Raw genomic sequence first — 27002 nt, 5'->3', positions numbered from 1 at the left:
AAATATGTTCTTTGACAATAACAAAAGCAGTACTTAACCCTAAAGTCCTATATTATAAAAGAAGAATCTTAAATAAGTTAAGCTGATGTCCTTAAGAAACCAGAAAGTGAAGAGCAAAATAAACTGCAAGCAAGTAGAAGCAATGGAATAATATAGATACAAGCAGAAATCAGTGACATAAAAAAGAGAATATAGAGAAAATCAGTGAAAGCAAAAGGTGGTTCTTTGAGAGGATCAATAAAATTGATAACTGTCTAGCCAGATATGCCAAGAAAAAGAGAGAGAGAGAGGGAAGACATACATTAACAGTACCAGGAAAGAGAGAAGTAACGTCACTATAGATTCCAGGGATAAAAGGAATAGTATGAACAAGTCTATGGACTTCGGTATGTGATGCTGGGTGAAGGGCTGCAGGACATGGACTCGGGCAGGATATAGTTCCCATCACACGTGACCAAAGCCTTCCTAAGGAGGCCACGTCAAGGATTTCCAAAGCACTACCACAGGACTGCTTGACTTCCCAAGACCTGAAGATCTCGACATCTTTCACCTGGAGTCCCCAACATGTCCCTCTTTCTCATGATATTCATTCAATAGTGGTTATTTTCTTACTGAGCGTCTACCACGCCAAGGGTCTGCGTTAGCGCCCCGCCCCCCAGATGCTCCGTTCCACGTGGAATCCTATCCCCTGAACCCGCTTCTCTGGCCCTGGCGCCTTGTGACGTCACGTCTCACCTTATAATTATGCAGGCCTGCGTCAGACAGCACGGGGACAGAGTTGCCTGGCGAACGCCACCTGCGGGGCCAGGGCTTTCTTCCATTTCCTCAGGCGCCCCTTTCGTCGGCCGCGGTGCGGGTCCCGGATCAGCCCGCTGGTCCAGAAGAGGAGGGACCAGCCTTCATGGCCATTACCCTCGTAGCCGGCGGCTGGCGACGCACGCATGGGGTCGTCCGCATCCAAGGCTGCCCTCAGAGCGACCACCGACGAGCCCTCTGAGCCCGGGCCGAAACACCTGGCGAGTGAGTAGGCCCCGCTAGGGCGCCATCTCCGCGCCTCTAAGGGCGGCGGTGCGTGGCCTCCCAGCCCCTCCCCCACCACACCCCCCGCAGTGCACTTCGCGGGGGCGGGGGGCCTTTGATTGAGTCTGGAACACAACCACTGGCCTCTTTAACTCCAAGCATCTAACTGTTTACGAGTTCCTCATGTACCTTAGGACATAACAGGCAGTGGAGTAACAACCCAGACTTCTGAGAAGAGTCTCGTTCTTAACGTTGGCTGTTGCCCGAAGACGCCCCAGCACACAGTGACTTCACAATATGTGCTGTTGGCAATATACATAAATCCTACTGCCTTTGAAACCTTTGTAGCCGACTCAACCTTTTGATCACCTCTTGATTTTCGTATTTGGCTTCCATTGACTTAATATGCATTTGTCTTCTAAAGTTTTATCTTATCATCATGATAATGGGCATGTATTACAGCTACTAACAGTTCACCAAGTAGATTAATTTCCTTTACATATATATTTAAAGTTTCCTGAACATTATTCTCAACAGGCCCCATATTTGATTCTGGGGCAATGTATGGAATCTAGCCCTGGATTAGGATGTAACATGTGCCAGAATTGACTTCTCAAGACCTGAAGGATGAGCAATAATTATCGATGTGAATGATGCATGGAAGCAAACAGGGGCACTTGAATCAGTACCAGGATAGCTGAAAGATTCAGTCCAAAGGCTGAAATCGTGCAAAAGCAGAAATAAAAAACTTGCAGAGGAAACTTCACAGGAAGAGGAATGAAGCAGACCTAGAGATTTAAAAAGTAGCAGAGAACCTCATTCCTCATAACCTTAAACATGGCACAGCAACTGGATACGATACAACTGGATACATAATAGGCATTGATGCTGAGTACATACATTTGTTGAATAAGTGAATCTGACTTGACAGGGTCAGCCTGTTGCTCTAATCCACTAGCATATTTATTAAGCATCCTCCTCAGTACCTATCCTACATATATGCATATGAAGATGCTGAGTAATGAATAAGTGCTAGGGATGAAGTTGTTTTATAATTATAGTTTATAGATGGTTTGGAAAGCAAGGAGGATATTTCAACTGATAAACAGCAGGGAATCATTGCATATTCTTCAATAGGAAAAAAGAAACAATGAAACTTAGGTTTTGAGGGGCTGTATAAAGTGAATTGATTAATGGTTATAAACTTGAGGCAGGAAATCAGAAGCTGTTGCAATAAACCAGGTACAAGGTACAAGGTACAAGGCTATGAGGAAGTGGTCTCAAGAAGAAAAAGCAATAAGGAATTGAAAGATGCAAACCAGGGCTTCTCTGGTGGCGCAGTGGTTGAGGGTCCACCTGCTGATGCAGGGGACACGGGTTCGTGCCCCGGTCTGGGAAGATCCCACATACCGTGGAGCGGCTAGGCCCGTGAGCTATGGCCGCTGAGCCTGCACGTCCGGAGCCTGTGCTCCGCAATGGGAGAGGCCACAACAGTGAGAGGCCTGCATACCACAAAAAAAAAAAAAGAAAGAAAAAAGATGCAAACCAAAGGGTAAGACATTGGGAGACACCACAAGGAAAGCTCCTGACTGAATCTTCATAGACTGACACTTTTCTTGAGAGAGGCAGAATGACATGATGGTTAGTACCTTGGTTTTCAGGGTCAAACAAACCTGATTTCAAATCCCAGCCCTTCCACTTAACTACCTGTATGATCTTGGGCATATTAGTTACCTTCTTGAGTCTTATTCATTCATTTAAGAAGTAGTTACCATAATTTGTTATGTGCCAGCTACTGTGCTGGGTCTTGGGGAGACAGTGGTGACCAAAATGGACACAGTCCCAACCCTCATCAAGTATACAGAACAATAGGATAGATGGGCATTAAATATCATGTAACATGTCAGTACAAATTGTAGTACTCGTAATGAAGAAAATGTTTTGGATTATTCCCTTAGTCACTTCTCTGAGATTTGATTGCATCTGTATTTAAGTTAAAGTTACCAATTTTGGTTTTGAAAGTTATTTCTCAGTCTATATTTTAATGCTTGTCACTGTCTCTAATTTAGATCTAATCCAGTACATAAATGGAACAAATAGGAGTGTTGAACATCTGGCTGATATTCTTTCTGAGAAAACTGGAAGCAGCAGCTGGGTGGTGGTGTTCAAAGCCCTGATTACTGTGCATCACCTTATGGTGCATGGAAATGAGGTGAGCATGGCATCTATTCAAAGGGTAGTCATTTCCTTACTTTTATTACAAAGGACTGTCAGTACACAGTTGCTGAATATGCTTAGTTTGTCAAGGGCTTACTACATTTTTTTAAAATGGAGAATACTGATGCTCTCTTTTATTTTAAAGATGGTTATCGGTTTTTATCCTACCTCTTGCTTTTGCTTTCATTAGTGACAAGTGGGGGAAGTACGTAGTGGTAGATATTAAAAAACAAATTTTCCATTTTTACTTATGAATATATCTTTGCAATCAGCATTTAAAGTATATTATTTTAACCACTGGATAATAAAGTGGATAATAGAGTGGCTATTTCTCTCAATTCTTTAGATGATTTAGACCAAAACAAGAGAAAACCCTCAAAAATGTATTGCTGCATAACTGCTTTACTTTACCAGGTAAAGTAAAGCAGAGTTATTACAGCATCACCTGAAGAGCTCTCCCCACACACACTCTTTGTGTTTTACAGAACAACTGAAATGTTCTACAACATTAAATTACTTATTATTTTCTACTTTAAATTAACTTTTGTCTCAGTAAGCTTTGCATTAAAAAATAAGATTTAGAAATTGATTGCGTTTTGAAACTTATTAAGAAGCAACAGTAATTACACAGTATGGTATTGGTAAGAATAAACATATATATATATATATAAAGGGAATGTAATAGATCAGAAGTAGAACTGTACTTATATGAGAGCTTGCTGGCACTAAAAACGTGGGGGAAAGTATGCAATTTAAAATAAAGCCTTTTGGTACAAATAACATCCCTATGGAAAAAATAGAATGAGATCTTTATATTACTCCATATAAAAAATAAATTCCACATGAATGAAATATCTATAAATGCAAAAATCTAAATTTTCAAACTGAAGAAAATGTAGGAGAATACGCTTATGACATTTGAGTAGGGAAGACACCATAAAGTTGCAATAAGATGTTTGCAGCACATATACTACAGACAAAAGATTGATATTCGGACTACATTATCAGTAAGAAAAAAGCAGTACACTGGAATAATGAGCAAAAGAAATGAACAGACAGTACATAGAAAAGGAAACCAGAGTGGCTGATAACCATCTGAAAACATACTCAGATAAGCACAATTTAAAATATGTGACAGGGCTTCCCTGGTGGCACAGTGGTTAAGAATCCGCCTTCCAATGCAGGGAACACGGGCTTGAGCCCTGGTCCGGGAAGATCCCACATGCCCCGGAGCAACTAAGCCCGTGCGCCACAACTACTGAGCCCATGCACCACAACTGCTGAAGCTCACGTGCCTAGAGCCCGTGCTCCGCAACAAGAGAAGCCACTGCAATGAGAAGCCTGCGCACCGCAGCAAAGAGTATCCCCCGCTCGCCACGACTAGAGAAAGCCTGCGCATAGCAACGGAGACCCAACACAGCCAAAAATAAATAAAATAAAATAAATAAATTTATAAAATAAAACAAAATGCGTGACAATATCAAGAGCTGGGACCCTGAGGAAATGGGAACTCGCATACCCTGTGGATGCCATCCATACATTACCATATCAGGAATGAGAGAAGTAACATCACAACAGATTCCACAGATAGTAAGAGGATGATAAAGGAATACTATGAACAACTCTGTGGACTTCTGTATCTGATGCTGGGTGAAGGGTTGGAGAGGAGTGCCTTGACACATGTTTAATAAAATTGAAAATGCCCAGTGACCCAGCAAATACGCTTCTCATAGCATGTTTATAATAATTAAAAGTTGGAAATCACCTGAATTTCCAGCAGTGGGCGACAGATAACTAAAATGAAGTGTGTTTATACAATGAAATACTAATAAGATGTATACCAGCAAGGCTAGATCTCAAAAACAACGCTAGTAGAGTCCAATATCATTTATATAAAATTTTAAAATTCACAGTTAATATTTGTCCACAGAACAAATATATATGAAACTATAAAGAAAATAGGCTGTAAAGGTAACACATTAAAATTATGATAATGGTTACTTCCAGGTAGGAGAAGGAAATTGAACTTGGGGATGGGGCGAAGGGCACTTTTAACTTTACCTGTAAGACGTCATTCCCCTTATTTTAAAAATAGACTTGAAGTAGATATGTCCAAAAGTTAGCAGTTGTCACTTATGGATAGTGGGGTACACAGATGTACCAGATTATTGTTTTTATTTTTCTATTAATTAAATTATTAAATAATTCAACATCAATTATTAAAATAATTCTATAATTACAGTTGACCCTTGAACATCATGGGTTTGAACTGCACAGGTCACTTGTATGTGGCTTTTTTCCATAGTAAATACTACAGCACTACACTATCTGTGGTTGGTTGAATCGTGGATGTGGAATCATGGTTACAGAGGTACAGCATCTACAGAGAGCTGACTATCAATTATATGTGGATTTTCGACTGCATGGTGGGTTGGCGCCCCTAACCCCCGAGTTGTTCAAGGGTCAACTGTATTTCAAATTCCTCAAAATTCAAAAAGGGAGAAATGACTAGATAGAAAGTCATGGGTGAAAAGTGTGTATTCACATTAGCTTTAATGTTTAACCCCTCATTTATTTAGTGGGTATATAAACAGACTAGGCAGCATTGCATATCCTTAAGTTGGCTAGCCCAGGGTGTGATGGTGCTCGCCTTAATCAATGCTCCTGAAATAGATAGAAGCTGTATGATAGAATTATGTTAAGTATGCATTCACAATGACAAAATCATGAGTGAACTCTCTTTGTGAACAGAAACTAATTTTAGAATTTGGCACATTTGTTTCATAGCGATTTATCCAACATCTTGCATCTAGAAACCCTTTGTTCATTTTATACAACTTCCTGGATAAAAGTGTCATAGAAGGTAAGATGATTCTTTGATGGAAATATTTCTCTGTGGCAAGGAGGGAAATGTTCTGAAAACCATCCGTGGTTAAAAAAAATCGTTCTGAATTATGAACGATGTGATGTGGTGCACATTTTATGATGGAAAATAATTTCTAAATTCATTCATACAACACATATTTGAGTAGTTACTGAGAATAACACAATATGCAAGCTTTTACTCAGTGAGGCTTTCCTGGGTCAGTCTCCTTTCTCTGCCTGAGTTTTATTCTTTCCACTTCTCAGCAACTAACCATCTCTGTGTTTTTCTTTTCTTTTGTTTGTCTATCAATCACCATTGAGAGTGTAAGATCTATGAAGGCATGGATTTTTGTCTGTTTTGTTCACTACTGAACCTCCAGCATCTAGGACAGTGCCCGGATCATAGGAAGCACTGAACAATTGTTGAAAGAAAAAATAAATTGAATAAATGAATCAAGGCACGTTTGGAGGTTGACTAGTGAGGAGCTGAGCTTCTATCATGGCCTGTCTCTCTCCATTTTGTCTATGAAGTAGGGTCAAGGTCATTTGTTGAGTGGAAGGAGGGTGGGGGAGGGATGGTACCAATGGGATAGGGAGTGTCAGGAAAATGCTAAGAATTTACAATAGTTTCCTTGGAAATGTGAAAGGAACTAATAAAGTTCAGTTATTTCCCCTGTTCAATAATGTCACCATCAATACTACATCATGAGGTGATATCAAGACTTTGAGGAAATAAAAAATAATCTTTAACAGAAAGTTTGAGGAATGTTGTACTAGATGATTAATAAGCCATTCTAGTCTTTGTTCTTCAAAGATATTGTTGAGTTATATAGGTGAATGTAAAATGGTAAGTCTTTGCATTTATTCACATGTATGGTAAATGGTTAACATTGGTGAAACTGGAAATAATAAAAATATTTCATTTTTAGGCTATACTATGTCAACCTTCATCAGACGATATAGCAGGTACTTGAATGAAAAGTCACTCGCATATAGACTGATTGCATGTGACATCACCAAAACCAAGAGAGGGTAGGTAAATATCATTGGTTTGTAAGCAAGAAGTACTGAAATACATATGTTCTCTGATATGTAGTTTGTCAAAAACACAGCTTTATTTCAAGATGCCAATGTCACAGTGCTTCTCAAACTCAATTATTATTGCTGTTATGAATTTCTTTTATCTTTTATAGGACGGACGGTGTGATGAGAACTATGAGCACTAAGGAGCTGCTGAACACTCTTCCAGTTATTCAAACTCAGTTTGTTGCTCTTCTTAATTTTAATGTAAGAGCTTTATAAATCCTTTTGAAAAATATTGGTAAACAACATTGTTTACCTGTAGGTGGGAGAGGGAATTTTTTTAAATTGTGGTGGTAATTGATTACTCTTTTATTTAATTTCCAGGCAAATCCTGACGATATAACTAATGGTATAATATATGCTGCTTTCATGCTCCTCTTTAAGGATGCTCTTCGCCTCTTTGCAGCCTATAATGAGGGGATCCTTAATCTGCTAGGTAAGCTAAAGAATAGGCATTACTTAAAAAAAAATAAACTGGTAAAAATAATTTATTTGTAAAAATCTTTTATCTCTACATTTAGACTCATATGTGTTTTAGATTCAAAATAGAAGATCCTTGCAGAGTCATACGTATTTTTAAATAATGAGACATCATATTCCTTTTTTTGGTTAAAAATAATTGGCTAATCAGCCACAGAAGTTTTCAGTTTGTATATAAGTGCTAACTGATATTTCTGGGAAACTTATCAGGAAATCAACATGGGTTGCCATATTTATACGTTACACACTAAGTCCTACTCCACCAAGGTCAGATAATACAGTCCTGACTTTCCTAATATATAGCCTATAATATAAGTAATTGTTTTGATCATATACAAGCATATGTTTCTTAGGCTTTTCAGGAAATTTCAGTCATCATTTAGCCCTAATGAGTGATTCATTTCATAGGAAGGGTTCTCCAAACTTCGTTGATGAGAATTTGAGATATTTCTTGTACTGAAGAAGTGCCTAATACATCTGTAGAGTTATAAAGGGTAGGAAACACAGCCCTTTCCATCAGAGACCATCAGAGCTTGATGTTAATCAAAAAGATTCCAGACTAGAAGTTGTAGAAATTAAACTATCTAAATTATATGTGTACACTATTAAATGCCATACATATTACCAGCACCACTGTTCAGCATGCAGTAGTTCCTCTATAAAAATCTGTTGATTATACTTATATGGGCAGTGTTGTTGCTTGTTAAAGCAGAAAATAACTGGATTAAAACTGTAATTGTTTTCAACAAGTTAAAATCATATCCAGAATCAACTTAACACAGAATCATCAGAATGGAATGAAACTTGGAATTGCTACGATATTAGCTCCTTTGTTGTAATTTATTTTTCTGTTTTTAGGCAAGTATTTTGACATGAGGGAGAACCAACGCAAGGAAAGTTTGGATATTTGCATCAGGTTCCTTGGAAAAATGACCAAATTCGTACAGTTCCTGAAAGTTGCAGAGGTACAGAAATCTATTTGTATACGAGGCTTTTGTGCTGTCTTCTGTATTAGTTTAGTATCCTGTATAACTATACCTCTACCCACCACCATGCCACCCAAACACACAGAAATTGGTAGTTTAAACAATTTTGTAAACAGTACAGCTAGAAGCTAGAATTAGGTACTTCAAATGTACCTTCCAATGCGCTTGTGGTCAAAAACAATCTTACAAGGATTTCTGTTTGTGGCCATGAGGATAACTGATACCAAGCTTACCCTCCCACCAGAAACAACTCTAAAACCAGGCCAAAAGATATATGACATGAGTCTTTTAAGGCAGCGGATAATAGGTAGAACAGGTCTCTGATCAGTGAGAGAAGGAAATATAGGAGGTGAGGCGCATGTTTGCCCCAATAGCTGATTATGACTACTTGAAAAATTAGAACATATTTGTATGGTATCCAAAATGCAGATTAGCTCTTCCCAAAACAGCAAAGGTTCAACATCTGGTGAGTCCTTTCTTTTTTAATTTTATCCTAAGAACAAATATAAGTTTATGCTTAAGTGTGCAAGGTATATGTTAGCCTGATGTTTTTCTTGCTCAGGGTGTGTACCAGCCCAGAAAGGCATTCACGCTCTTGAAGTATTTTCTCTTTAGTGTACAAATTGGTCTCACACTTACTTTTCTTTGTTAACACTCCTGGCTGTAATGTTTTCTTTTTTCCCTTTTTTTTGTGATTTCAGCAAGTTGGAATTGACCAGAATGACATTCCATATCTTAATCAGGTCAGTATATCTCTCATCTGTGTTTAAGTGACTTTTAAATTTAATTTATTTATTTATTTTTGGCTGCGTTGGGTCTTCGTCGCTGCGCACGGGCTTTCTCTAGTTGCGGCGAGCAGGGACTACTCGATGTTGCAGTGCGTGGGCTTCTCATCGCGGTGGCTTCTCTTGTTGTGGAGCACTGGCTCTAACGTGTGGGCTTCAGTAGTTATGGTGCGCAGGCTCAATAGTTGTGGCTCATGGGCTCTAGAGCACAGGCTCAGTAGTTGTGGTGCACGGGCTTAGTTGCTCCGCAGCATGTGGGATCTTCCTGGACTAGAGCTCGAACCTGTGTCGCATGCATTGGCAGGCAGATTCTTAACCACTGCGCCACCAAGGAAGTCCCTAAGTGACTTTCTATTTTTATGTTGTGTTTATTATATTAATCATCATCTGAGACTCAGTCATTTTCCATATACTTACATGTGTATTCTCATTTTCCCAAGAGTAACATTTATATTTATACTTATATATACATAGGCTTGTGTCTTCTGAACAGGTCTGTAAGCTGTAGGTCTCGTAAAAGAGGGCATTCCCCACTGAGAGCTAAGTGGCAACTCATAGTATAACAACTCCAGCATGCTTTTTATTTTTTATTATTTTTTAATATTTTTATTGGAGTATAATTGCTTTACAATGGTGTGTTAGTTTCTGCTTTATAACAAAGTGAATCAGTTATACATATACATATGTTCCCATATCTCTTCCCTCTTGCGTCTCCCTCCCTCCCACCCTCCCTATCCCACCCCTCTAGGTGGTCACAAAGCACCGAGCTGATCTCCCTATGCTATGCGACTGCTTCCCACTAGCTATCTATTTTACATTTGGTAGTGTATATATGTCCATATATACACTACCACTCTCTCACTTTGTCCCAGCTTACCCTTCCCACTCCCCGTGTCCTCAAGTCCATTCGCTAGTAGGTCTGCATCGTTATTCCCGTCTTGCCCCTCGGTTCTTCATGAACTTTATTTTATTTTTTTAAGATTCTATATATATGTGTTAGCATATGGTATTTGTTTTTCTCTTTCTGACTTACTTCACTCTGGGTCCATCCACCTCACTACAAATAACTCAATTTCGTTCCTTTTTATGGCTGAGTAATATTCCATTGTATATATGTGCCACATCTTTATCCATTCATCTGTTGATGGACACTTAGGTTGCTTCCATGTCCTGGCTATTGTGAATAGAGCTGCAATGAACATTGTGGTACATGACTCTTTTTGAATTATGGTTTTCTCAGGGTATATGCCCAGTAGTGGGATTGCTGGGTCGTATGGTAGTTCTATTTTTAGTTTTTTAAGGAATCTCCATACTGTTCTCCATAGTGGCTGTATCAATTTACATTCCCACCAACAGTGTATGAGGGTTCCCTTTTCTCCACACCCTCTCCAGCATTTATTGTTTGTAGATTTTTTGATGATGGACATTCTGACTGGTGTGAGATGATATCTCATTGTAGTTTTGATTTGCATTTCTCTAATGATTAATGATGTGGAGCATTCTTTCATGTGTTTGTTGGCAATCTGTATGTCTTCTTTGGAGAAACGTCTATTTAGGTCGTCTGCCCATTTTTGGATTGGGTTGTTTTTTTGATATTGAGCTGCATGAGCTGCTTGTAAATTTTGGAGATTAATCCTTTGTCAGTGGCTTCATTTGCAAACATTTTCTCCCATTCTGAAGGTTGCCTTTTGGTCTTGTTTATGGTTTCCTTTGCTGTGCAAAAGCTTTTAAGTTTCATTAGGTCCCATTTGTTTATTTTTGTTTTTATTTCCATTTCTCTAGGAGGTGGGAGGTGGTTCAAAAAGTATCTTGCTGTGATATATGTCATAGAGTGTTCTGCCTATGTTTTCCTCTAAGAGTTTGATAGTGTCTGGCCTTACATTTAGGTCTTTAGTCCATTTTGAGTTTATTTTTGTGTATGGTGTTAGGGAGTGCTCTAATTTCATTCTTTTACATGTAGCCATCCAGTTTTCCCAGCATCACTTATGGAAGAGGCTGTTTTTTCTCCATTGTATCTTCTTGCCTCCTTTATCAAAGATAAGGTGATGATATGCCAGCATGCTTTTTTTTTACATCTTTATTGAAGTATAATTTCTTAACAATGGTGTGTTAGTTTCTGCTTTATAACAAATTTAATCAGTTATACATATACATATGTTCCCATATCCCCTCCCTCTTGCGTCTCCCTCCCACCCTCCCTATCCCACCCCTCCAGGCGCCAGCATGCTTTTTAAATGGACAGAACTGATTGGTGGAAACAGCAGACTATTGGGAATAATGAATTTAGGCTTGAGGCCACGTTGCCTACCTTTCAGGTGTGTAATCTCAAGCAACTCATTTCCATTCTCCGTCCCTCGTCTATGCAAATGCAGAATGGGTGTGATACTATTGTCTACCTCATAGCAGAGTTGTGAGAATCAAATGAACTCAGGCTTTTTCCTTCCCCAGTGGGTGTGATGTGAGGCAGAGGTGGCCATGCAGCAGGTGAGGATGAAGCAAGAGTCTGGCAGCCTGCACTCCATCCCAGGTGTATCATAGGGCTTGAACAGCAGGGTTTGCTGGCCCAGCCCGGACCTGCTCTGGGCCCCAAACTAATATGGCAGGCCACTTTAGATCACTTGGAATATGGGCCAAAGCAGTCTTCCTTGGTATCCAGAACCCAAAGAGGCCTACCAATAGTCATGTTTCCTTTTTGGGGATGAGATGTGCAAGATGCAACCATTTGTCTTCTGTTTTCTTTCTTTCTTTTTTTTTTTTTGTGTGTGTCTTCTGTTTTCAATGGGATTTTCTGGTAAATCCCTGGCCACTGAAACCCTAAAAATTTTACTGTTATGGAAGGCTCCTGAATGTTTGTAGAGTTTACCTCCTATCCTCTGGAGTGCATATAACTTTCTAAGGTCTCCACTGTACTGGCACCTACCTGTTCATCTGATCCATTTAGCATGAAGATCATGAACAGAAGTGCATCAATGCAATTTATGAGGGGTGACCAGATGGTCTAGACTTCTTCTGACCATATTCTGACATATGGGTTGAGAGAGTTAACACAGCCTGGGTCAGAGTATAAATGTATAGCATTGCTCATTCCACGTGCCTGCAAACTCTTACTGATCCACACTTTAGATGGCAATGGAAAGCAGAACATTCACCAAACTGTTAGCCACATACCATGTTCCTGAGACTACATTAACCGACCTCTACCAAAGAAACTATAGTGGCTGCAGTTGGGTTACTACTTGATTGATTATGCTGTAGTATTTCACTCTCCAGGGCCTGACTGGTTTGGGGGCCATACTGGTGAATTATATGGAGATAGGGTGGGGACCATCACCCCTGCATCGTTTTTATCTTTAAGATTGGCACTAGGGCTTCCCTGGTGGCGCAGTGGTTGGGAGTCCGCCTGCCGATGCAGGGGACACGAGTTCGTGCCCCGGTCCAGGAGGATCCCACATGCCGCGGAGTGGCTAGGCCCGTGAGCCATGGCTGCTGAGCCTGTGCGTCCAGAGCCTGCGCATCCGGAGCCTGTGCTCCGCAACGATAGAGGCCACAACAGTGAGGTGCCCACGTACCGCAGGAAAAAAAAAAAGATTGGCACTGACTGCTGCCATCTTCCTAGGAGGTGATCTTGTTTATTTTTACTGTTTTGACTGGATGGCAGGAAGGGGGATGGAGTAGAGGTCTCCATATCGTCTCCAACAAGGGAGACTCAGGACTTTCACAGCCATCCCTCTGGATCTCCCCATCCCATGAGTCAGGGCTTTTACTCTTTCCCAGTGCCTGACTGTGGTGTGGAAGACCTGCCTTGGTTGGGACTGGAGGAATGGGGAGTAGTCAGGTGGGTGTGAGAAGTCTGTAAGGAGAGAGAGGGTGATGCTGGAGGGAGGAAATTGAGAGGATTTGGGATCCAGAACACGGTGCATCCAGCAGTGGCCTCAGATGAGAGGGTAGAGGAGGTTGGGATGCAAATAAATCTTGGGTTTGGTGGCAGAGAAGAAGAGAGTTTCTGTCTGATGTCTTCTCAGAAATCTTTCAAGGACTGCATCTTTATTCCCATCTTGACCCTAGGTTCTTCATGACCTTTTTTTTTAAGATTCCATATATATGTGTTAGCATACGGTATTTGTTTTTCTCTTTCTGACTTACTTCACTCTGTATGACAGACTCTAGGTCCATCCACCTCATGACAAATAACTCAGTTTCATTCCTTTTTATGGCTGAATAATATTCCATTGTATATATGTGCCACATCTTTTTATCCATTCATCTGTTGATGGACACTTAGGTTCCTTCCATGTCCCACCTATTCTAAATAGAGCTGCAGTGAACATTTTGGTACATGACTCAGGTGGCTGGGTTCGAGTACTTTCCGGGCCTCCCCATCTCCATCACAGCCCCCACTCACTCACCCTCCATGTACTCACCTGCACCGGGGGCAGCTTCTCCAGGCTCCAGGGGCCGTCGCATTGCGCCCCTCAACTGGTGTGGCTGCCCTGGGGTGTGACCCACACCGGCCTGCTTCGTGTGAGAGAGCCCTCCCCCCTTGGTGGTCGTGCCCCGGGGGCTCCTCCTCTGGCATGCCCCTCCTTGGGTATGGTAGCCCCAGGTGCCCAGGTGGCGCCCCTGCTTCTCATTCAGTGAGACTCTTGTGTTTTGTGCTGTGAGGACCTTCTACACTGCCGAGCCCAGAGCTGCAGGTGGAGATGGGCGGCACAGACTCCCCGGGTGGGTCACGGGGGAAGAGAGGTTGTTTTGCTGCCGTGCTTTGCTTCCTAAACCCGTGTGTTCTCATTCGGGCCACAGAACCATCTTTGAATCAATGCATATCCAACACCTTGGAGGTTGGCCCTCTATCCTTATGGAGCCCTGCCTCCAAGCTGGAGCTTTAGCTGTGCCTTTAAGAGGTCATTCCATTGCTCTCTCTGTCTGGCAGCTTCTGCACGGGGTGGCATCTGGTAAAGCCAGTGGATGCCATGGTCATGGGCTCACTCCAGCACCTCCTTTGCTGTACAGTGGCCCCCTGGTCTGATACGATGTCATATGGGATCCTACATCAGTGAATCAAGCCCTGTGTGAGCCCTCAGACAGTGGTGCTGGCTGAGGCCCTGCAGGCAGGAAAGCGAACATATCCCTGAAATACATGTCTCTTCTCTTCAGAATGAAGAGCCAGCCCTTCTAGGGTGGAAGGGATCCAGTGCAATTTGCCACCGAATTGCTGGCTGGTCTCCATGATGGACAGTGCCCAGTTAGGAACTCAGCAGGGGTTTCTGTTGCTGGCAGCTTGGATTTGGGGAGGCAACACAAGTTAAATCAGCCTTAGTCAGTGGGACCCCTTGCTTTTGGGTCCATGCATTAATTCTCTCCACGCCTCCACAGCCACTTGGCTCACATCTTGCCAGCACTGAGATGGCCCATGTAGAGGCTGGCTAATGGTAGTTGTCAGCCATTTTGTCTCTGTTATTGTTTTGCACTTCTTCCACAGTAGCTATTCTCTGATGGCATTAACATATGACATGAAGGTTTTTTTATTTTGTACCCACTCACTAATATGCCTTCGCCCCAGACATCCTTGTCCTTGACCTTCCAGTCCTTTTCTTTCTAGGCTCTTGAACAGCCAGCCAAGCCATGTGCTGCTGTCCATTAGTCTGTGTATATTTGAACCTTGGGCCGTTTCTCTTTCTGCTCAAAGTGAACAATCAACATTAGCCAAAATTTGGCCCATCGGGAGATTATCCTTCACCATTGTCTGTTAAATCCACCCCTGAGTGGGGCTGTAATTCAACAGCGGTCAGTTTTGGGCTTGTACCTGAATACCAAGCTGACCCAACTGTACATAATCTCAGGCTTTTTCCCCCGCTAGTGACTGGTCGTCAGGGACCCCCCACATGGCTATGGGTGTGACTTGAGGTAAAGGTGGCTGTGTAGCCCGAGTAGATGAGATGGGCCTCTGACAATTTGATCGTTCAGCCTGCCCGTGCAGTCTGGTCCATGCAGATCCCCACGCCTGACTCTAAATCAGCTCCTTTTACTGGAAGAGCTTCCTTATCAGTACGGTGGCTTCTGGCCCTCAGCCAGTACATAGAGTCACTTGTCCTGGCCTTGGGCTGGCCGAGCTGCTCCTGGCACGTGCTTTCTCGGGTGTCCTGGAAACCCTGGGATGGAGTGAGCTGCAAGGCTCCCTGGGAGGGGAGGGCTGTCAGGGAGGAGAGAATTAAGTCAGTCTCATCTTTGCCTCCTCCTTGAGAGAGGTGTACGCAAAACAATGCACACTTTGAAGAGTGTTTTCAGTCCATCTGCTGCTCCATACCTCCAAGGCTGCCGAGATCTTCCTCTGTGACTGTCGGTTGGCCAGTTTCTCTCGTGCTGGCGACAATCTTTATGTGAAGCAGGAGCTGCTAAACTGTTAGGTGCAGGCTCACCATTTTCAGGCTCTGCCAAACCCTCGTGTCTTCTGAAGGGGCATCTCCCTCGTTTCCTTGGCTGACCCTTCCTCCTTGATTTCGACACTGTCTAGGGCTCACAGAGCCTCCTTCTGCAGGTGGCTGTCTGGTGTGTCTGCCTGTGTCTACGCCTCTTCTTTCCACCGTCGCCTGCCGTTCGTGTTGAGTGGGGCTCCCGGAAACTCGCGTAGCAGCGTCTGCTCTGTCTGCCATTCGATGCACTTTTATTTTTCACCAGAGCCGTTCAAACCTACGTCTCTGGGCCACACCCCTCATCAGAGTTCCAGGGGCACAAACTCGGGGACCTACCAGATGGTTCCACCCTGCTGGGTACCAGCTTCGCCTTAGCATAGCCACGGTTTTGGTGGGCGGAGGGCCACCGTGTGCCTCCTGAAAGAGCTCTGACAGCCTCACGCCTGCCCTTTCGCTGGGAAGCACCGTTTTGGGGCCTTTTAAGTTTTCGGTTGTTCTGAGCGGGGTTCTGCTAATCACGGGTGACAGCATTGCCACAAATTTATAGCTGTCGGTGAATAATCTGAAAGCAAATCGGATGAAAAAGAATGTTGCCAGCCAACATTGTGCAAGTAGTGACAACTTCTATTTATTTATTATTTTGTTATATATTTATTGAGTGACTGAATGAATGAACTAGAAATGCTCTGTGTGTTTGCCCTGGTGATGCTGGGAGTGCCCTGATCATCTTGGGGTCCCTCCACCCCTCTTTCCTGTGTAGTATGTTTGAACCTTTGAAGCTCACTCTGGAATCCAGACTTCCTGGTCTCCCTGCTGCTGAGGGGCCTGTGAGCTCTGGCAAGGAACAGATTCTCCAATTCCTCTGTGTTCAGGGTGCCCACATGGTTAAGAGCCATCCCTAGGGAGATCTCCTGGTCCTCATATTTGGTCCAGCAGGAAATCCCTCAGAGCAGATTTCTGCTTGGATGCCTCAGCCCGGCAGCCCGTCTACACTGAGTGGTTTCCAGGCTCCTCTGGGTGTGTATACCTCTTGTGCCATTATTGTCATTCATAGCACTCCCTTTTCCTCTCAGATTGGTCCCTCAGCCCTGCCCACACCTCTGTGAACAGTTCCTTCATTAAACCCTTCTCCAGCTGCTAGCTCAGCAGCATCTGTGTCCGTTTTTGCTACCACACCATCATACTAGCTTCAACTCGGATCCTTTCGCTTCCCCATATATCTGCCCCCTGCTGTTTCTTTTACGCAATGCAACCAGAATGCTGATCTGAGAACTGCCAAAATACAGATCACTCGTCACTTCAAAGTCATCCGGTATTCTCAAGTTAAAGTCCAAACTCCACAACATTGCGTTGATTTTAAGGTCTTGCATCGTCGAATCCCTCCCAGCTTCATCTCCTCCACGCTCCCCTTGGCAACATGGTTCACCTTTATTCCTGGTCTGTGCCATATGCCCTCCTGCCATGCTCATTCCTCTCCTAGTATCCTACTTTTCTCCTGGATATCCTTCAGCTCTCAGCTTAGTTGTTACTTTGTTCAGGAGTGCTTGCTTCTCTGGCATCCCTGACTTGGTCAGATTCACTTACTTGAACACTACCTATCATGCACCTCTCTTTCACAGTACTTTTCACAACTTTCATTTTACATTTATTTGTTTGATTATTTGATACCTCTCCTCCGCCAGAACCTGTAGACTGGAGCCACACAAGCAAAAACAACCTAGTCGCAGGCTTCATGACCTGGGAAGCTCCAGTCTACAGTGAACAAAACAGACAAAATCTCTGTCTTCATGGAGTTTTATATTTTATTGCAATGAGATGGATAATAAACATACACGGAAAGAAACCTATAATCTCAGGGAAGATAATTGCCATGAAGAAAAAGAAAACTTAGTGAGGGTAAAGAGACTGTTGGTAGGTACTATTTTATCTAGGATAGCCAAGGAAATCCCAGTTGAGGAGGTGACATTTCAGGAGAGACCAGAGACTGTGAGTGAGATTCTCTCTCCCTCTTCCCCAGTAGGCTTAATGTTTTACCTAAATTTATTCAGTAATCAGGTGACTCATGAAGGAACCATAAGTAATGAATAATTTCAAGCCCCATGTCTTCTCCAAAGGCATATTTTAGCAGACCATTGATCATTTTAAGATGCTTTTTTATTGTTTTTAAAAAAATGTATGTAAAAGTATGGTTTGAAAATGTGATTTGATACCAAGATGCTACTTTTAATAATGAATTTACTTCTAGCAATTATTTAGCTTTAATCATTTGCTATACAGGTGTCTTAATTTTATTCAAAATCTTTTTATGATATAGGAGACTATGAATTTGCTAAGAACTATCTATCAAAAAAAAAAACTTTTTCCCTAATAACTTTATTTTTAGGTACCCTGCAGTTTACTTGAAGCACTAAAACAGCATTTAGCTTCTTTGGAAGAACAAAATGACATTTTACCTCCTTATAGGTAAGTTGATAAATGTCTTAATATAGGTTAATTTTGTTTTCATCTAAATAATTTCTCTCATTTTAGCAACATCACAGTGACTGAATAAATTACAGGCTTTGAATATGGTGTAATGCTATATAGCCATTTTAAATGATAATATGGGATAGAGTATTTCAGTCTTTTGTGGGATTCCATACGCTTCACAGCATGATCTGCTTCCCAAAGGAACATCTTTTGTTATACTGAGTTATTCTCAAAGTCAGAAGTTGGCACTTGAATAACCCCTCTTTGAAGAATTTGATTTCTTCCCTTAGGGACTCCCCTAGTGAGAATTAACTGTTGTGCATAGTAACATTCAAGATGAATGTGTGTGTATGCATACATATACACATACCCACATACACATACCCCTCTATATGTGCACACATACACAAATTGAATAATATAAACTTTGAGGTATATCACTTCAAAATGTTCAAATTAGCTATTTCTGAGTGGAAAAATTATGGTTGATTTCAGTTTTTCTGTTTGTACTTTTCAGTATTGTGAAAATTTTTATAAGGGTCATGTATTATTCGTTCACTCCACTTTTTACAGTTATGTTGATTGTAATTGATTTATATTATCAATCTCTACTAGACAAGTCTGTTAACTATTTCTTTTTTAAAATAAATTTATTTATTTTATTTATTTTTGGCTGCATTGGGTCTTCGTTGCGGTGCACGGGCTTCTCATTGTGGTGGCTTCTCTTGTTGGGCTGTATGGGCTCTAGGCGCATGGGCTTCAGTAGTTGTGGCACGTGGGCTCAGTAGTTGTGGCACATGGGCTTCAGTAGTTGTGGCTCACAGGCTTAGTTGCTCTGCGGCATGTGGGATCTTCCCGGACCAGGGCTCGAACCCATGTCCCCTGCATTGGCAGGCAGATTCTTAACCACTGTGCCACCAGGGAAGCCCTGTTGACTATTTCTTAATTATCTCTTTATCATAGATGGATGTGTAGTTAGTATATAGTTGGATGGATAGATGGATAGATGGATGGATAGATGAGTGAATGAAAGAAATGCAGGCTCAGCTGGGTAGGATATATGTGACTCTATTCATCTTTCTTGTGATCTCTTCAGTGTGTAGCATGCATTGATTCCCTCCATCCCAAATTGTCCAGTTGTGAAAGCTTCAGCAAGCAGAGCTTGGCTTGAAGGTAATATAATGCTATTGTATGATTATGATGTCAATGATAATTGAGGGCAGGATTAGAACCTTTAATTCTTACATTTCCTAACCACCTACTATGTCTGCTGTCTCTTCCTAAAGCAGTCTTTGAGCCAGCAACTTCATTTCTAGGAATTTATCCCGTATATATATTCATAGTTGTGAAATGACATATGAACAAGGATATCCATTACAACATTGTAATAACAGAATGACTCTTCATAAGGCTCTTGTTTTAATGTACCAGAATGGAATGGTCTCCAATGTGTATTGTTATATAGAAAATGAGCAAGGTGGGAAACACTGCATAGTATGCTACCACTTTTTCTTTTTCAAAACAGAAAGAAAGAATATATATGTTTATTTCATTTCTTAAAGAATACTTCTAGAAGGATATCTGAGAAATGAAGAAAATGTGCAAATAATTACTACTTAAAAGATAAATTTTACAAAAAAAATAAGACATACATAAATCCGGAGTGATGTCTGTGTACAGACCTTGTTATGCTTACCAGGGAAGTCCTTGGTAAGCTCCTAAAGTTAGTTTGCCTCATAGTCAGGAAATTTGAAAGCTGGTTGATGACACATTGGCAACTTGAAATTGGCTATGATGGAAATATGTATACCACAAAAATGGACAAACACTATAAAACAGGCCTTTTCCTGGAGAGCTGGCTGTTATACATTTCCTGGCATGCAACTGCTCAAAATCAGCCATATTCTGTTTTTTAATGGTTGATTTTGATTCAATGATGTTACTTGACCCTCTATGCTAGACGAAAATCCCTGTAATAATGAGCTAGACTATCATAGGGTTTATATGTCTTAGAATTTGTTTGATCTTAATTTAACTTGAAGACTTAAACTGTATCTATTTTAAATGTTTTTTTCTTTTGTGCATATTTTCTCAATGGATGCACATTCTGCACTTTCAACGGGTGAGTTTGACCAAAACTATGATGAACATAAGTCCTTGGAGTAAAACAGTATGTATAGCAAAAACTGTACATTTGCTTCATTTCCAAAAGAAGGACTGTTTTTCTGAGGCCCTATGGTTTGGGAATCATTATAAGGTTAAATGTAGTGGTTGACATGCTGTGGATTCAGTCTGATGTGAATGTGAATCCCAAGTAGGGTAGAGGGGGAAGAGGGGAAGTACTATTATGGTGTTATAAAGGCCTCTGGGCCTGGTTCCCAACAGCCCAAAACTGGCTTCTGGTGATGTCTGCGCATGCTGTCCTGAGGACTTAGCCTAGGTTGCCTAATAGTCATTGCTTGAGCCAGTTGTATTGAAAATCCTGTGGCCAGCTGAAACCACTTTTTATCTTCAATCACTGTGATTTAAAAATACTGGCCATGGAATCAGAGTACTTGTCTTTAATTTTCACTCTACCATTCATGGACTGTGTGACTTTGGGTAGATCACTTAACCTCTCTGTGCCTCCGCTTCCTTATCCTCAGAAGGTTGCTGTCAGGATAAATGAGTCAATAGAAATGTAGAATGCTTAGAACAGGACCTGACCCATGTATGGCTTAGAAGCGTATTTTTAAAATTTCATGTATATGGGGGACTTCTAATTATCTTTTTCTTTTGTTACTGAATTTTGTTGTTGACATAGTGCTTACTTGCACTGTGTCAGAGAACCTTCTCTGTATTTCAGTCCTTTGGAATTTGTTGATACTTGCTTCATGGCCTAGCATATAACCTTTTTTTTTTTTTTGGTAGAAATTTCATGTGCCATTGAAAACTGTACCCTGTTGAGGTTTTTAATTCTGTTGCTCAAATCCTCTATATCTTCACTGATTATTTTCTCTGCTTGTTCTTACAGTTACTAAGAAAGGTGTGTTAACATTTCCCCTATTTGCTTTAGTCAAAGTCACCAGTGACCTCTAGGTTGCAAATCCGATGATAATTTCATCAGTCTTCATCTTACTGGACATGGTTCATCACTCCCTCTTCTTTGATACGCTTTCTTCAGTTTGCATCTTGGTTTTCTTCTTATCTAACTCTTGGCTACTTTTTAGACTGTTTTCCACTGATTCGTCCTCATTTCTCTTCTTTATCTATATGCACGCATTTCCTAGATGACCTCATCCAAGCTCATGGCCTTAAATACCATTTACATGATAAGAACTCCCAAATTATTATCTCCAGCTCCAGCCATACCTCCTGAACTCAAGGGTTGTATATCCAAGTGTCTATTCCGTGGTAGCACTTGAATGTCTAGTAGGGTTCCAAAACTCAGTGTGTCCAAAACTAAGCTTTTGATACTTGACCCAAGACCTGCTTTATCCATGGTTTTCCCCACCTCAGTTAATGGCAAATAGCAACTCATTTCTTTTAGGAAGAATGTGACTAGGACCAATGTGAAGGAATGAGGAAGGTGGGTGGGACAGAGGACTGAGCTAGAGGACAGGTGCCAGGAGAGACGAGTACTAGAGAAAAGGCTGGAGCTGGAAGAGTAAAACAGTTGGGCGGACCAAGGTCTTTACAATTCCTTACGAACCCCTCCATGGCCTCCTCCCTGTTCTTCAAACACACCAAGCACACTCTTTCCTCAGGACCTTTGTGCATGCTGTTCCTTCTGCTGGATCCACACAGTTCACTCTTTTACATCCTTCAGCTCTTTACTTAAAAGTCCCCTTCTCAGTGAGCCTTTCCTGTCTAGCATTTAAGTGCCCACTCTCCCACCAGCATATCATAATCCTTTCCCTGATATTTTTTCCTTAGCACTTATCACGATCTAACATATTATGTACTTTATTTGTCTTGCTTATCTTCTGTCTCCAATAGAATGTAAGTTAAATGAAGGCAGAGATTTTTATCTTCTTTATTCACAACTGTATCTTTAGCACCTAGTACAGTGTCTAGCACACAAGTGCTCAATTAAAATTTATTTAATTAATCATTTTAAATGACCTTATTTATACTAATTAACCTAATAAATTGAAGTCCTGTTGCTTTGTGTTGCAGTTGTTCAGTCAGAGACGAAAATGAGTCCAACACACGAGATGTATGCGTTAAAGCACAGTGGTAGAGGGCTGTTGCTCACTCAGGCAAAACAGCAAAGCCCTCAGTCCACTATGGCGTATTTATTTAAGCTTTATCTTACATCTATTATACTTTTTGTAATTAAAAGCACATTTTAAGAGCTAGATGTACTTTACTTATAACTTTATCTAATACAAAGAGTTCTATTTAGCGCAGGCTGTGCCTTCCTTGAACATCTAATCAATGCCCCGCCTTATTTCCTTATGTTCCCGATTATACCGAGGACATGCGTGGGTCAGTGCTCAGAACAATCAGTACTGCTTGCAGTCCTGAAACATTCGCACGCACCCAGCTTGCTAGGTGAACCGATTCTTGGGTCACGTCTCTTCCCATGTCCTCAGTTACCCTTCTACACTTTGTAATGGGAAGGTACATATATATATATAATTACTGTATTGATAGAAATTAGGTTTTCATCTGATTCTGTCTCTTATTTTCAGATTGTTTTCTCTATGTGATATATTACAACTGACATTGCCTTCACAAGTCCACAAATGTATTGCAGCCAGACAGCAAAGTGGAAGAGTTATAGCAAACGACATGGATGGCTCAGTGGTTAGCCCTGTAAGAAGTAAGCATCTATTTTTAATTTAATATTTGAGATATATATTTTTAAATGCATTTTAAGAAAAAGTATTTATACAAAAATAATGTAAAATTTGTGTTTGTTTTACAAAACAGATATTAACTTTGGAGAAAGCCCAGTCAACAGGTAAGTTTTTTATTATTTAAAAAAGACAGCCAATAAATACATGTTAGAGGAAGGGACGGATGAGACTCATACCTGAAAAGAGTTATTTTTAACGTAGATTTAACCCTTCATGGTTCACCTGAAGGATGTTTTTCTAAGCACATCTTAAATGTTGGCATTCCTCATAGTTCTTTGTATTCTTGGTTCTTTTACTTTATGATATAAACTGTATTAAATGAGTAACAGTTTTTTATTTTATTAAACAAAGACAATGAAACTACCAGTTGGAGTGCCTCGGCGTCGTAAGGTAATCAGTGTTACTTCAGTGAGTGCTTCCCTACATTTTCAGCCAAAAAAGCCCCCAAAACAAACAAAAAAAAAAATCAGGCAAATGGAAACCAAAGGAAGGCCGAAGCGATATTAACAACAAATAATGTAGAATGTAAGGTTAAAAGCAGTGAACAGAATAAGACACTATTTAGGGAGATATAACAGTCTTAACAGTTTACGCACAAAGGTGAATACATAAAGCAAAAACTATTAGAAATGCATGGAGAACTTGAGAAAAGTACAGTTAAAATGGGCAGTTTCAAGCCACCTCTTTCATCATTGGACAAATTTAGTAGACAAAACAAGAAAGGACACAGTGGAATTTAAATAATACATAATAAATAAATAATAAACCTAAGTGTACACACACACACAGAATGTTCATTTTCTTCAAAGCAATCACAAAGAAAACCTTTAAAAACTCCTAAACAATTTTATGGGCTACATTCTTTCATAATCCAATACAATTATAACTACTTAATGAAAAGTTGACCATGAAAATCTTAACTACTTATAAATTCAAAAATATAATCCTTTTGCCAAAGAGGAAATCAAAAGGAAAGTTAACTATCTAAAGGTAATGAAAAAGAGAACTTCATACCAAAGCTAATGGGGCACTGTGAAAGCTGAACAGAAAAAGATTTCATCATTGTTAAAAAAGATAAATTAACAAGAATTTAGTTTTGTCTTAAGAAGATAGATATAAGTTAATAAAAATATATTAGGAGGATAAAATTTATAAAGATAAAGGCTTGGGCTTCCCTGGTGGCGCAGTGGTTGAGAGTCTGCCTGCCGATGCAGGAGACGTGGGTTCGTGCCCCGGTCCGGGAAAATCCCACATGCCGCGGAGCGGCTGGGTCCATGAGCCATGGCTGCTGGGCCTGCGCGGCCGGAGCCTGTGCTCTGCAACGGGAGAGGCCACAACAGTGAGAGGCCCGCATACTGCAAAAAAATTTAAAAAAAAAAATAAATAAAGATAAAGGCTTAAATTAATAAAATTGCAAAGAAAAATAAATCTGAGAGTTATTTCTTTAAAGTCCAATAAAATGAGGTCCTCTGATTCAACCGAAAAGAGAATGTAAAAGTATACAACATGAGGAATAAGAGAGCTGACGTAACCACAGATGTAGGAGAGATTAAAGTAACTATAAGTGAATACTTTGTGCAGCTGTTTGGTAACAACATATTTGAAAATCTAAAGGAAATTGATGATTTCCAAGCAAAATATAATGACAAAATTCATCCAAGAAGAAACAGAAACATGCATAGACCAATTGCCACATAGAGTAGAGCTTTATCTATCCTTAAAGAATAGGAAATTTTAATTCCAGGCTATAGAAAAAAGGGAAGATCTCCAATTCAGTGTACGAAGTGACATGACCTTAATATGAAAGCCCAGTAAAGATAGAAGAAAGTGCTGACTAAGCTCATATATTCATTATAGATATCAGAATTCTAAATAAAATATTCACAAATAAAATCCAGGAATATATTTAAAAATTCCACTACCCGTACAGAGTGCTCCTTTTCTTTTTGAGTGTGCCATATGAAACACCCTGTCTGGCATGGTAGTAGTAGAGGTTAGGTATAATGGAAAGTGGATGCATCTGGCCCATGGTCTGGGGTAGAGTTGATAGCAGTTGCTGTCAGAGGTGAGGAGAAAAGCGGGACCAAGGGATGGTGCTTAGGTTTCTGGCCTGAGCTACTACATGGATGGAATTCTGTACTGAGACAAGCTCTCGAGGAAATACAAGGCATAGAGTTTCCAGACACCCAAAGTCTTAAAAAAAATTACCTGCCATGCACCTTTGCTTAGGAAGATTCTACAAGGTGTGCTCCAACAAAACAGAGAAGTAAACTAAGAAAGGGGAACACATGGGATTCAGGGAAACAGAGTACTCTACTTAAGTGAGAGGTGGAGGGAATTTACAATATAAAAACAATGGAAGTTATATTTACTTGTACAGCAGCCAGTTTAGAATGGAACTGAAGGGTGTAGAGCTCCAGGGGAGATGTCTCCTGGAAAAAATCAAAATGACATATTATTTGGTGCTAACATTTATTGTTTACTCTGAGACAGATACTGTTCATTCTAAGTATTTTACACATAATAACTCAATCTTTCTACTTGAGAAAGATATTATTTCCACTAGATCACAAGCTCCATGAAAACAAATAATTTCATCTGTTTTATATATTCCAAGCACCAAGGATGGTGCCTGGCATCTAGTAGATATTGAATGGATATTTGTTGAATGAATGCAATGAATCCACATTTCACATATGTGAAAACTGAGATACAGAGATTCTTTGGGATTATGGAATTAAATACCATAAGGAAAAGTGTGGCTACTTTTGTGAAGGGGAAGCGGTGACTGGTATTTTTGGTTTTAGATCTTTTAGCACTGGTTGACTTTTTAAACTCTGCATCACGTGGATAAAAACTAAATTTCAGTAAGTCAAATGATGAATACAGAATAAATATGAGCTTTTAGATACAAGAACCATTTCTTAGAATTAAAACTAAAGTGTATGTGGGATAGATCATTACATAATTTGGTAGAGGAGTTGAAATAGATGTAGAAAACAGGGATAATAATCTTAACCACTGGCATAGAATATAGACTCCTAGTCCTGCCATTAAGTAACTGTAAGACCTTGAGCAAGATATTTCCCTTCTCTGAGTCTGTTTCCTCATCCATAAAATGAGAATTTATAATACCTTCTTCACATAGTTGTTATGAAAGTTAAATGATATTTAAGATTGTGAAAACACCTAACACAGAGCCTAGTAAGAATAAATGTTCAATGAGAGTTTGTTTCCTTTTGTTTCTAGTTATTCTCTGATTTACACAAAATATTACACATCTTGTATTATTTACTCTCTTAATAACTCTAATTCTATGAAGCATAGTTTATCCCAATTTTACAAATAAGGAAAGAGGTTAAGTTATTTAGTCACGGTTACACAGCTAGTTAATAGCCTGGTGAAGCTCAGAATGCAATACTTCTGCTTCTTATTCTAGTGCCCTTTTGACCCACCACCATGGGGAATACTAGGTTTTTTTTCCTTCTATATAAACTATTGAAATAGTTTAGAATTAAATGTATTTGTTCAAGTCACTTTTTTAAATGGGCAACTGCTACTATTGAATTCCTTCTATGAACTCTCAAACTTTGTTAGTGGGAAATTTAAATTTGGCATTATCTATAAAAAGTAAGCTGAAATATTTAGTTTTGTAATGATAACTTAATATAGAAAATAGCCAGTGGTCTTTTTAAAAATCTTTTCTTGTGATTCCTTCCTATTATATTTTACCTATTGATAGCCATAAACATTGTCTCAAAGGCTATATCCTGACGAGGTGTTTAAATGGTATATTTGTCATTTCCCCAAATGGGATGATTTATAAATCTCATTTTAGATCGG

At 40.3% G+C, this 27002-nt stretch overlaps 1 protein-coding gene across 1 annotated transcript; it reads left to right on the top strand.

Annotated features, from left to right (window-relative positions):
* The first annotated feature begins 941 nt into the window (after window positions 1–941).
* On the top strand, window positions 942–14665 carry LOC132482608 (phosphatidylinositol-binding clathrin assembly protein-like). Its single transcript, XM_060087917.1, has 9 exons — window positions 942–1020; window positions 3090–3232; window positions 6025–6100; window positions 7032–7134; window positions 7296–7389; window positions 7510–7621; window positions 8524–8630; window positions 9353–9394; window positions 14591–14665. The coding sequence occupies exons 1-9, from the start codon at window positions 942–944 to the stop codon at window positions 14663–14665; spliced, it is 831 nt and encodes a 276-aa protein (XP_059943900.1).
* Window positions 14666–27002: the final 12337 nt, after the last annotated feature.

The sequence above is a fragment of the Mesoplodon densirostris genome, chromosome X (genome assembly GCF_025265405.1).
Source record: "Mesoplodon densirostris isolate mMesDen1 chromosome X, mMesDen1 primary haplotype, whole genome shotgun sequence".
Taxonomy (NCBI): Eukaryota; Metazoa; Chordata; class Mammalia; order Artiodactyla; family Ziphiidae; genus Mesoplodon; species Mesoplodon densirostris.
Note: the sequence above shows the minus strand (reverse complement) of the source record. Positions and strands in the feature narration are given on the sequence as shown.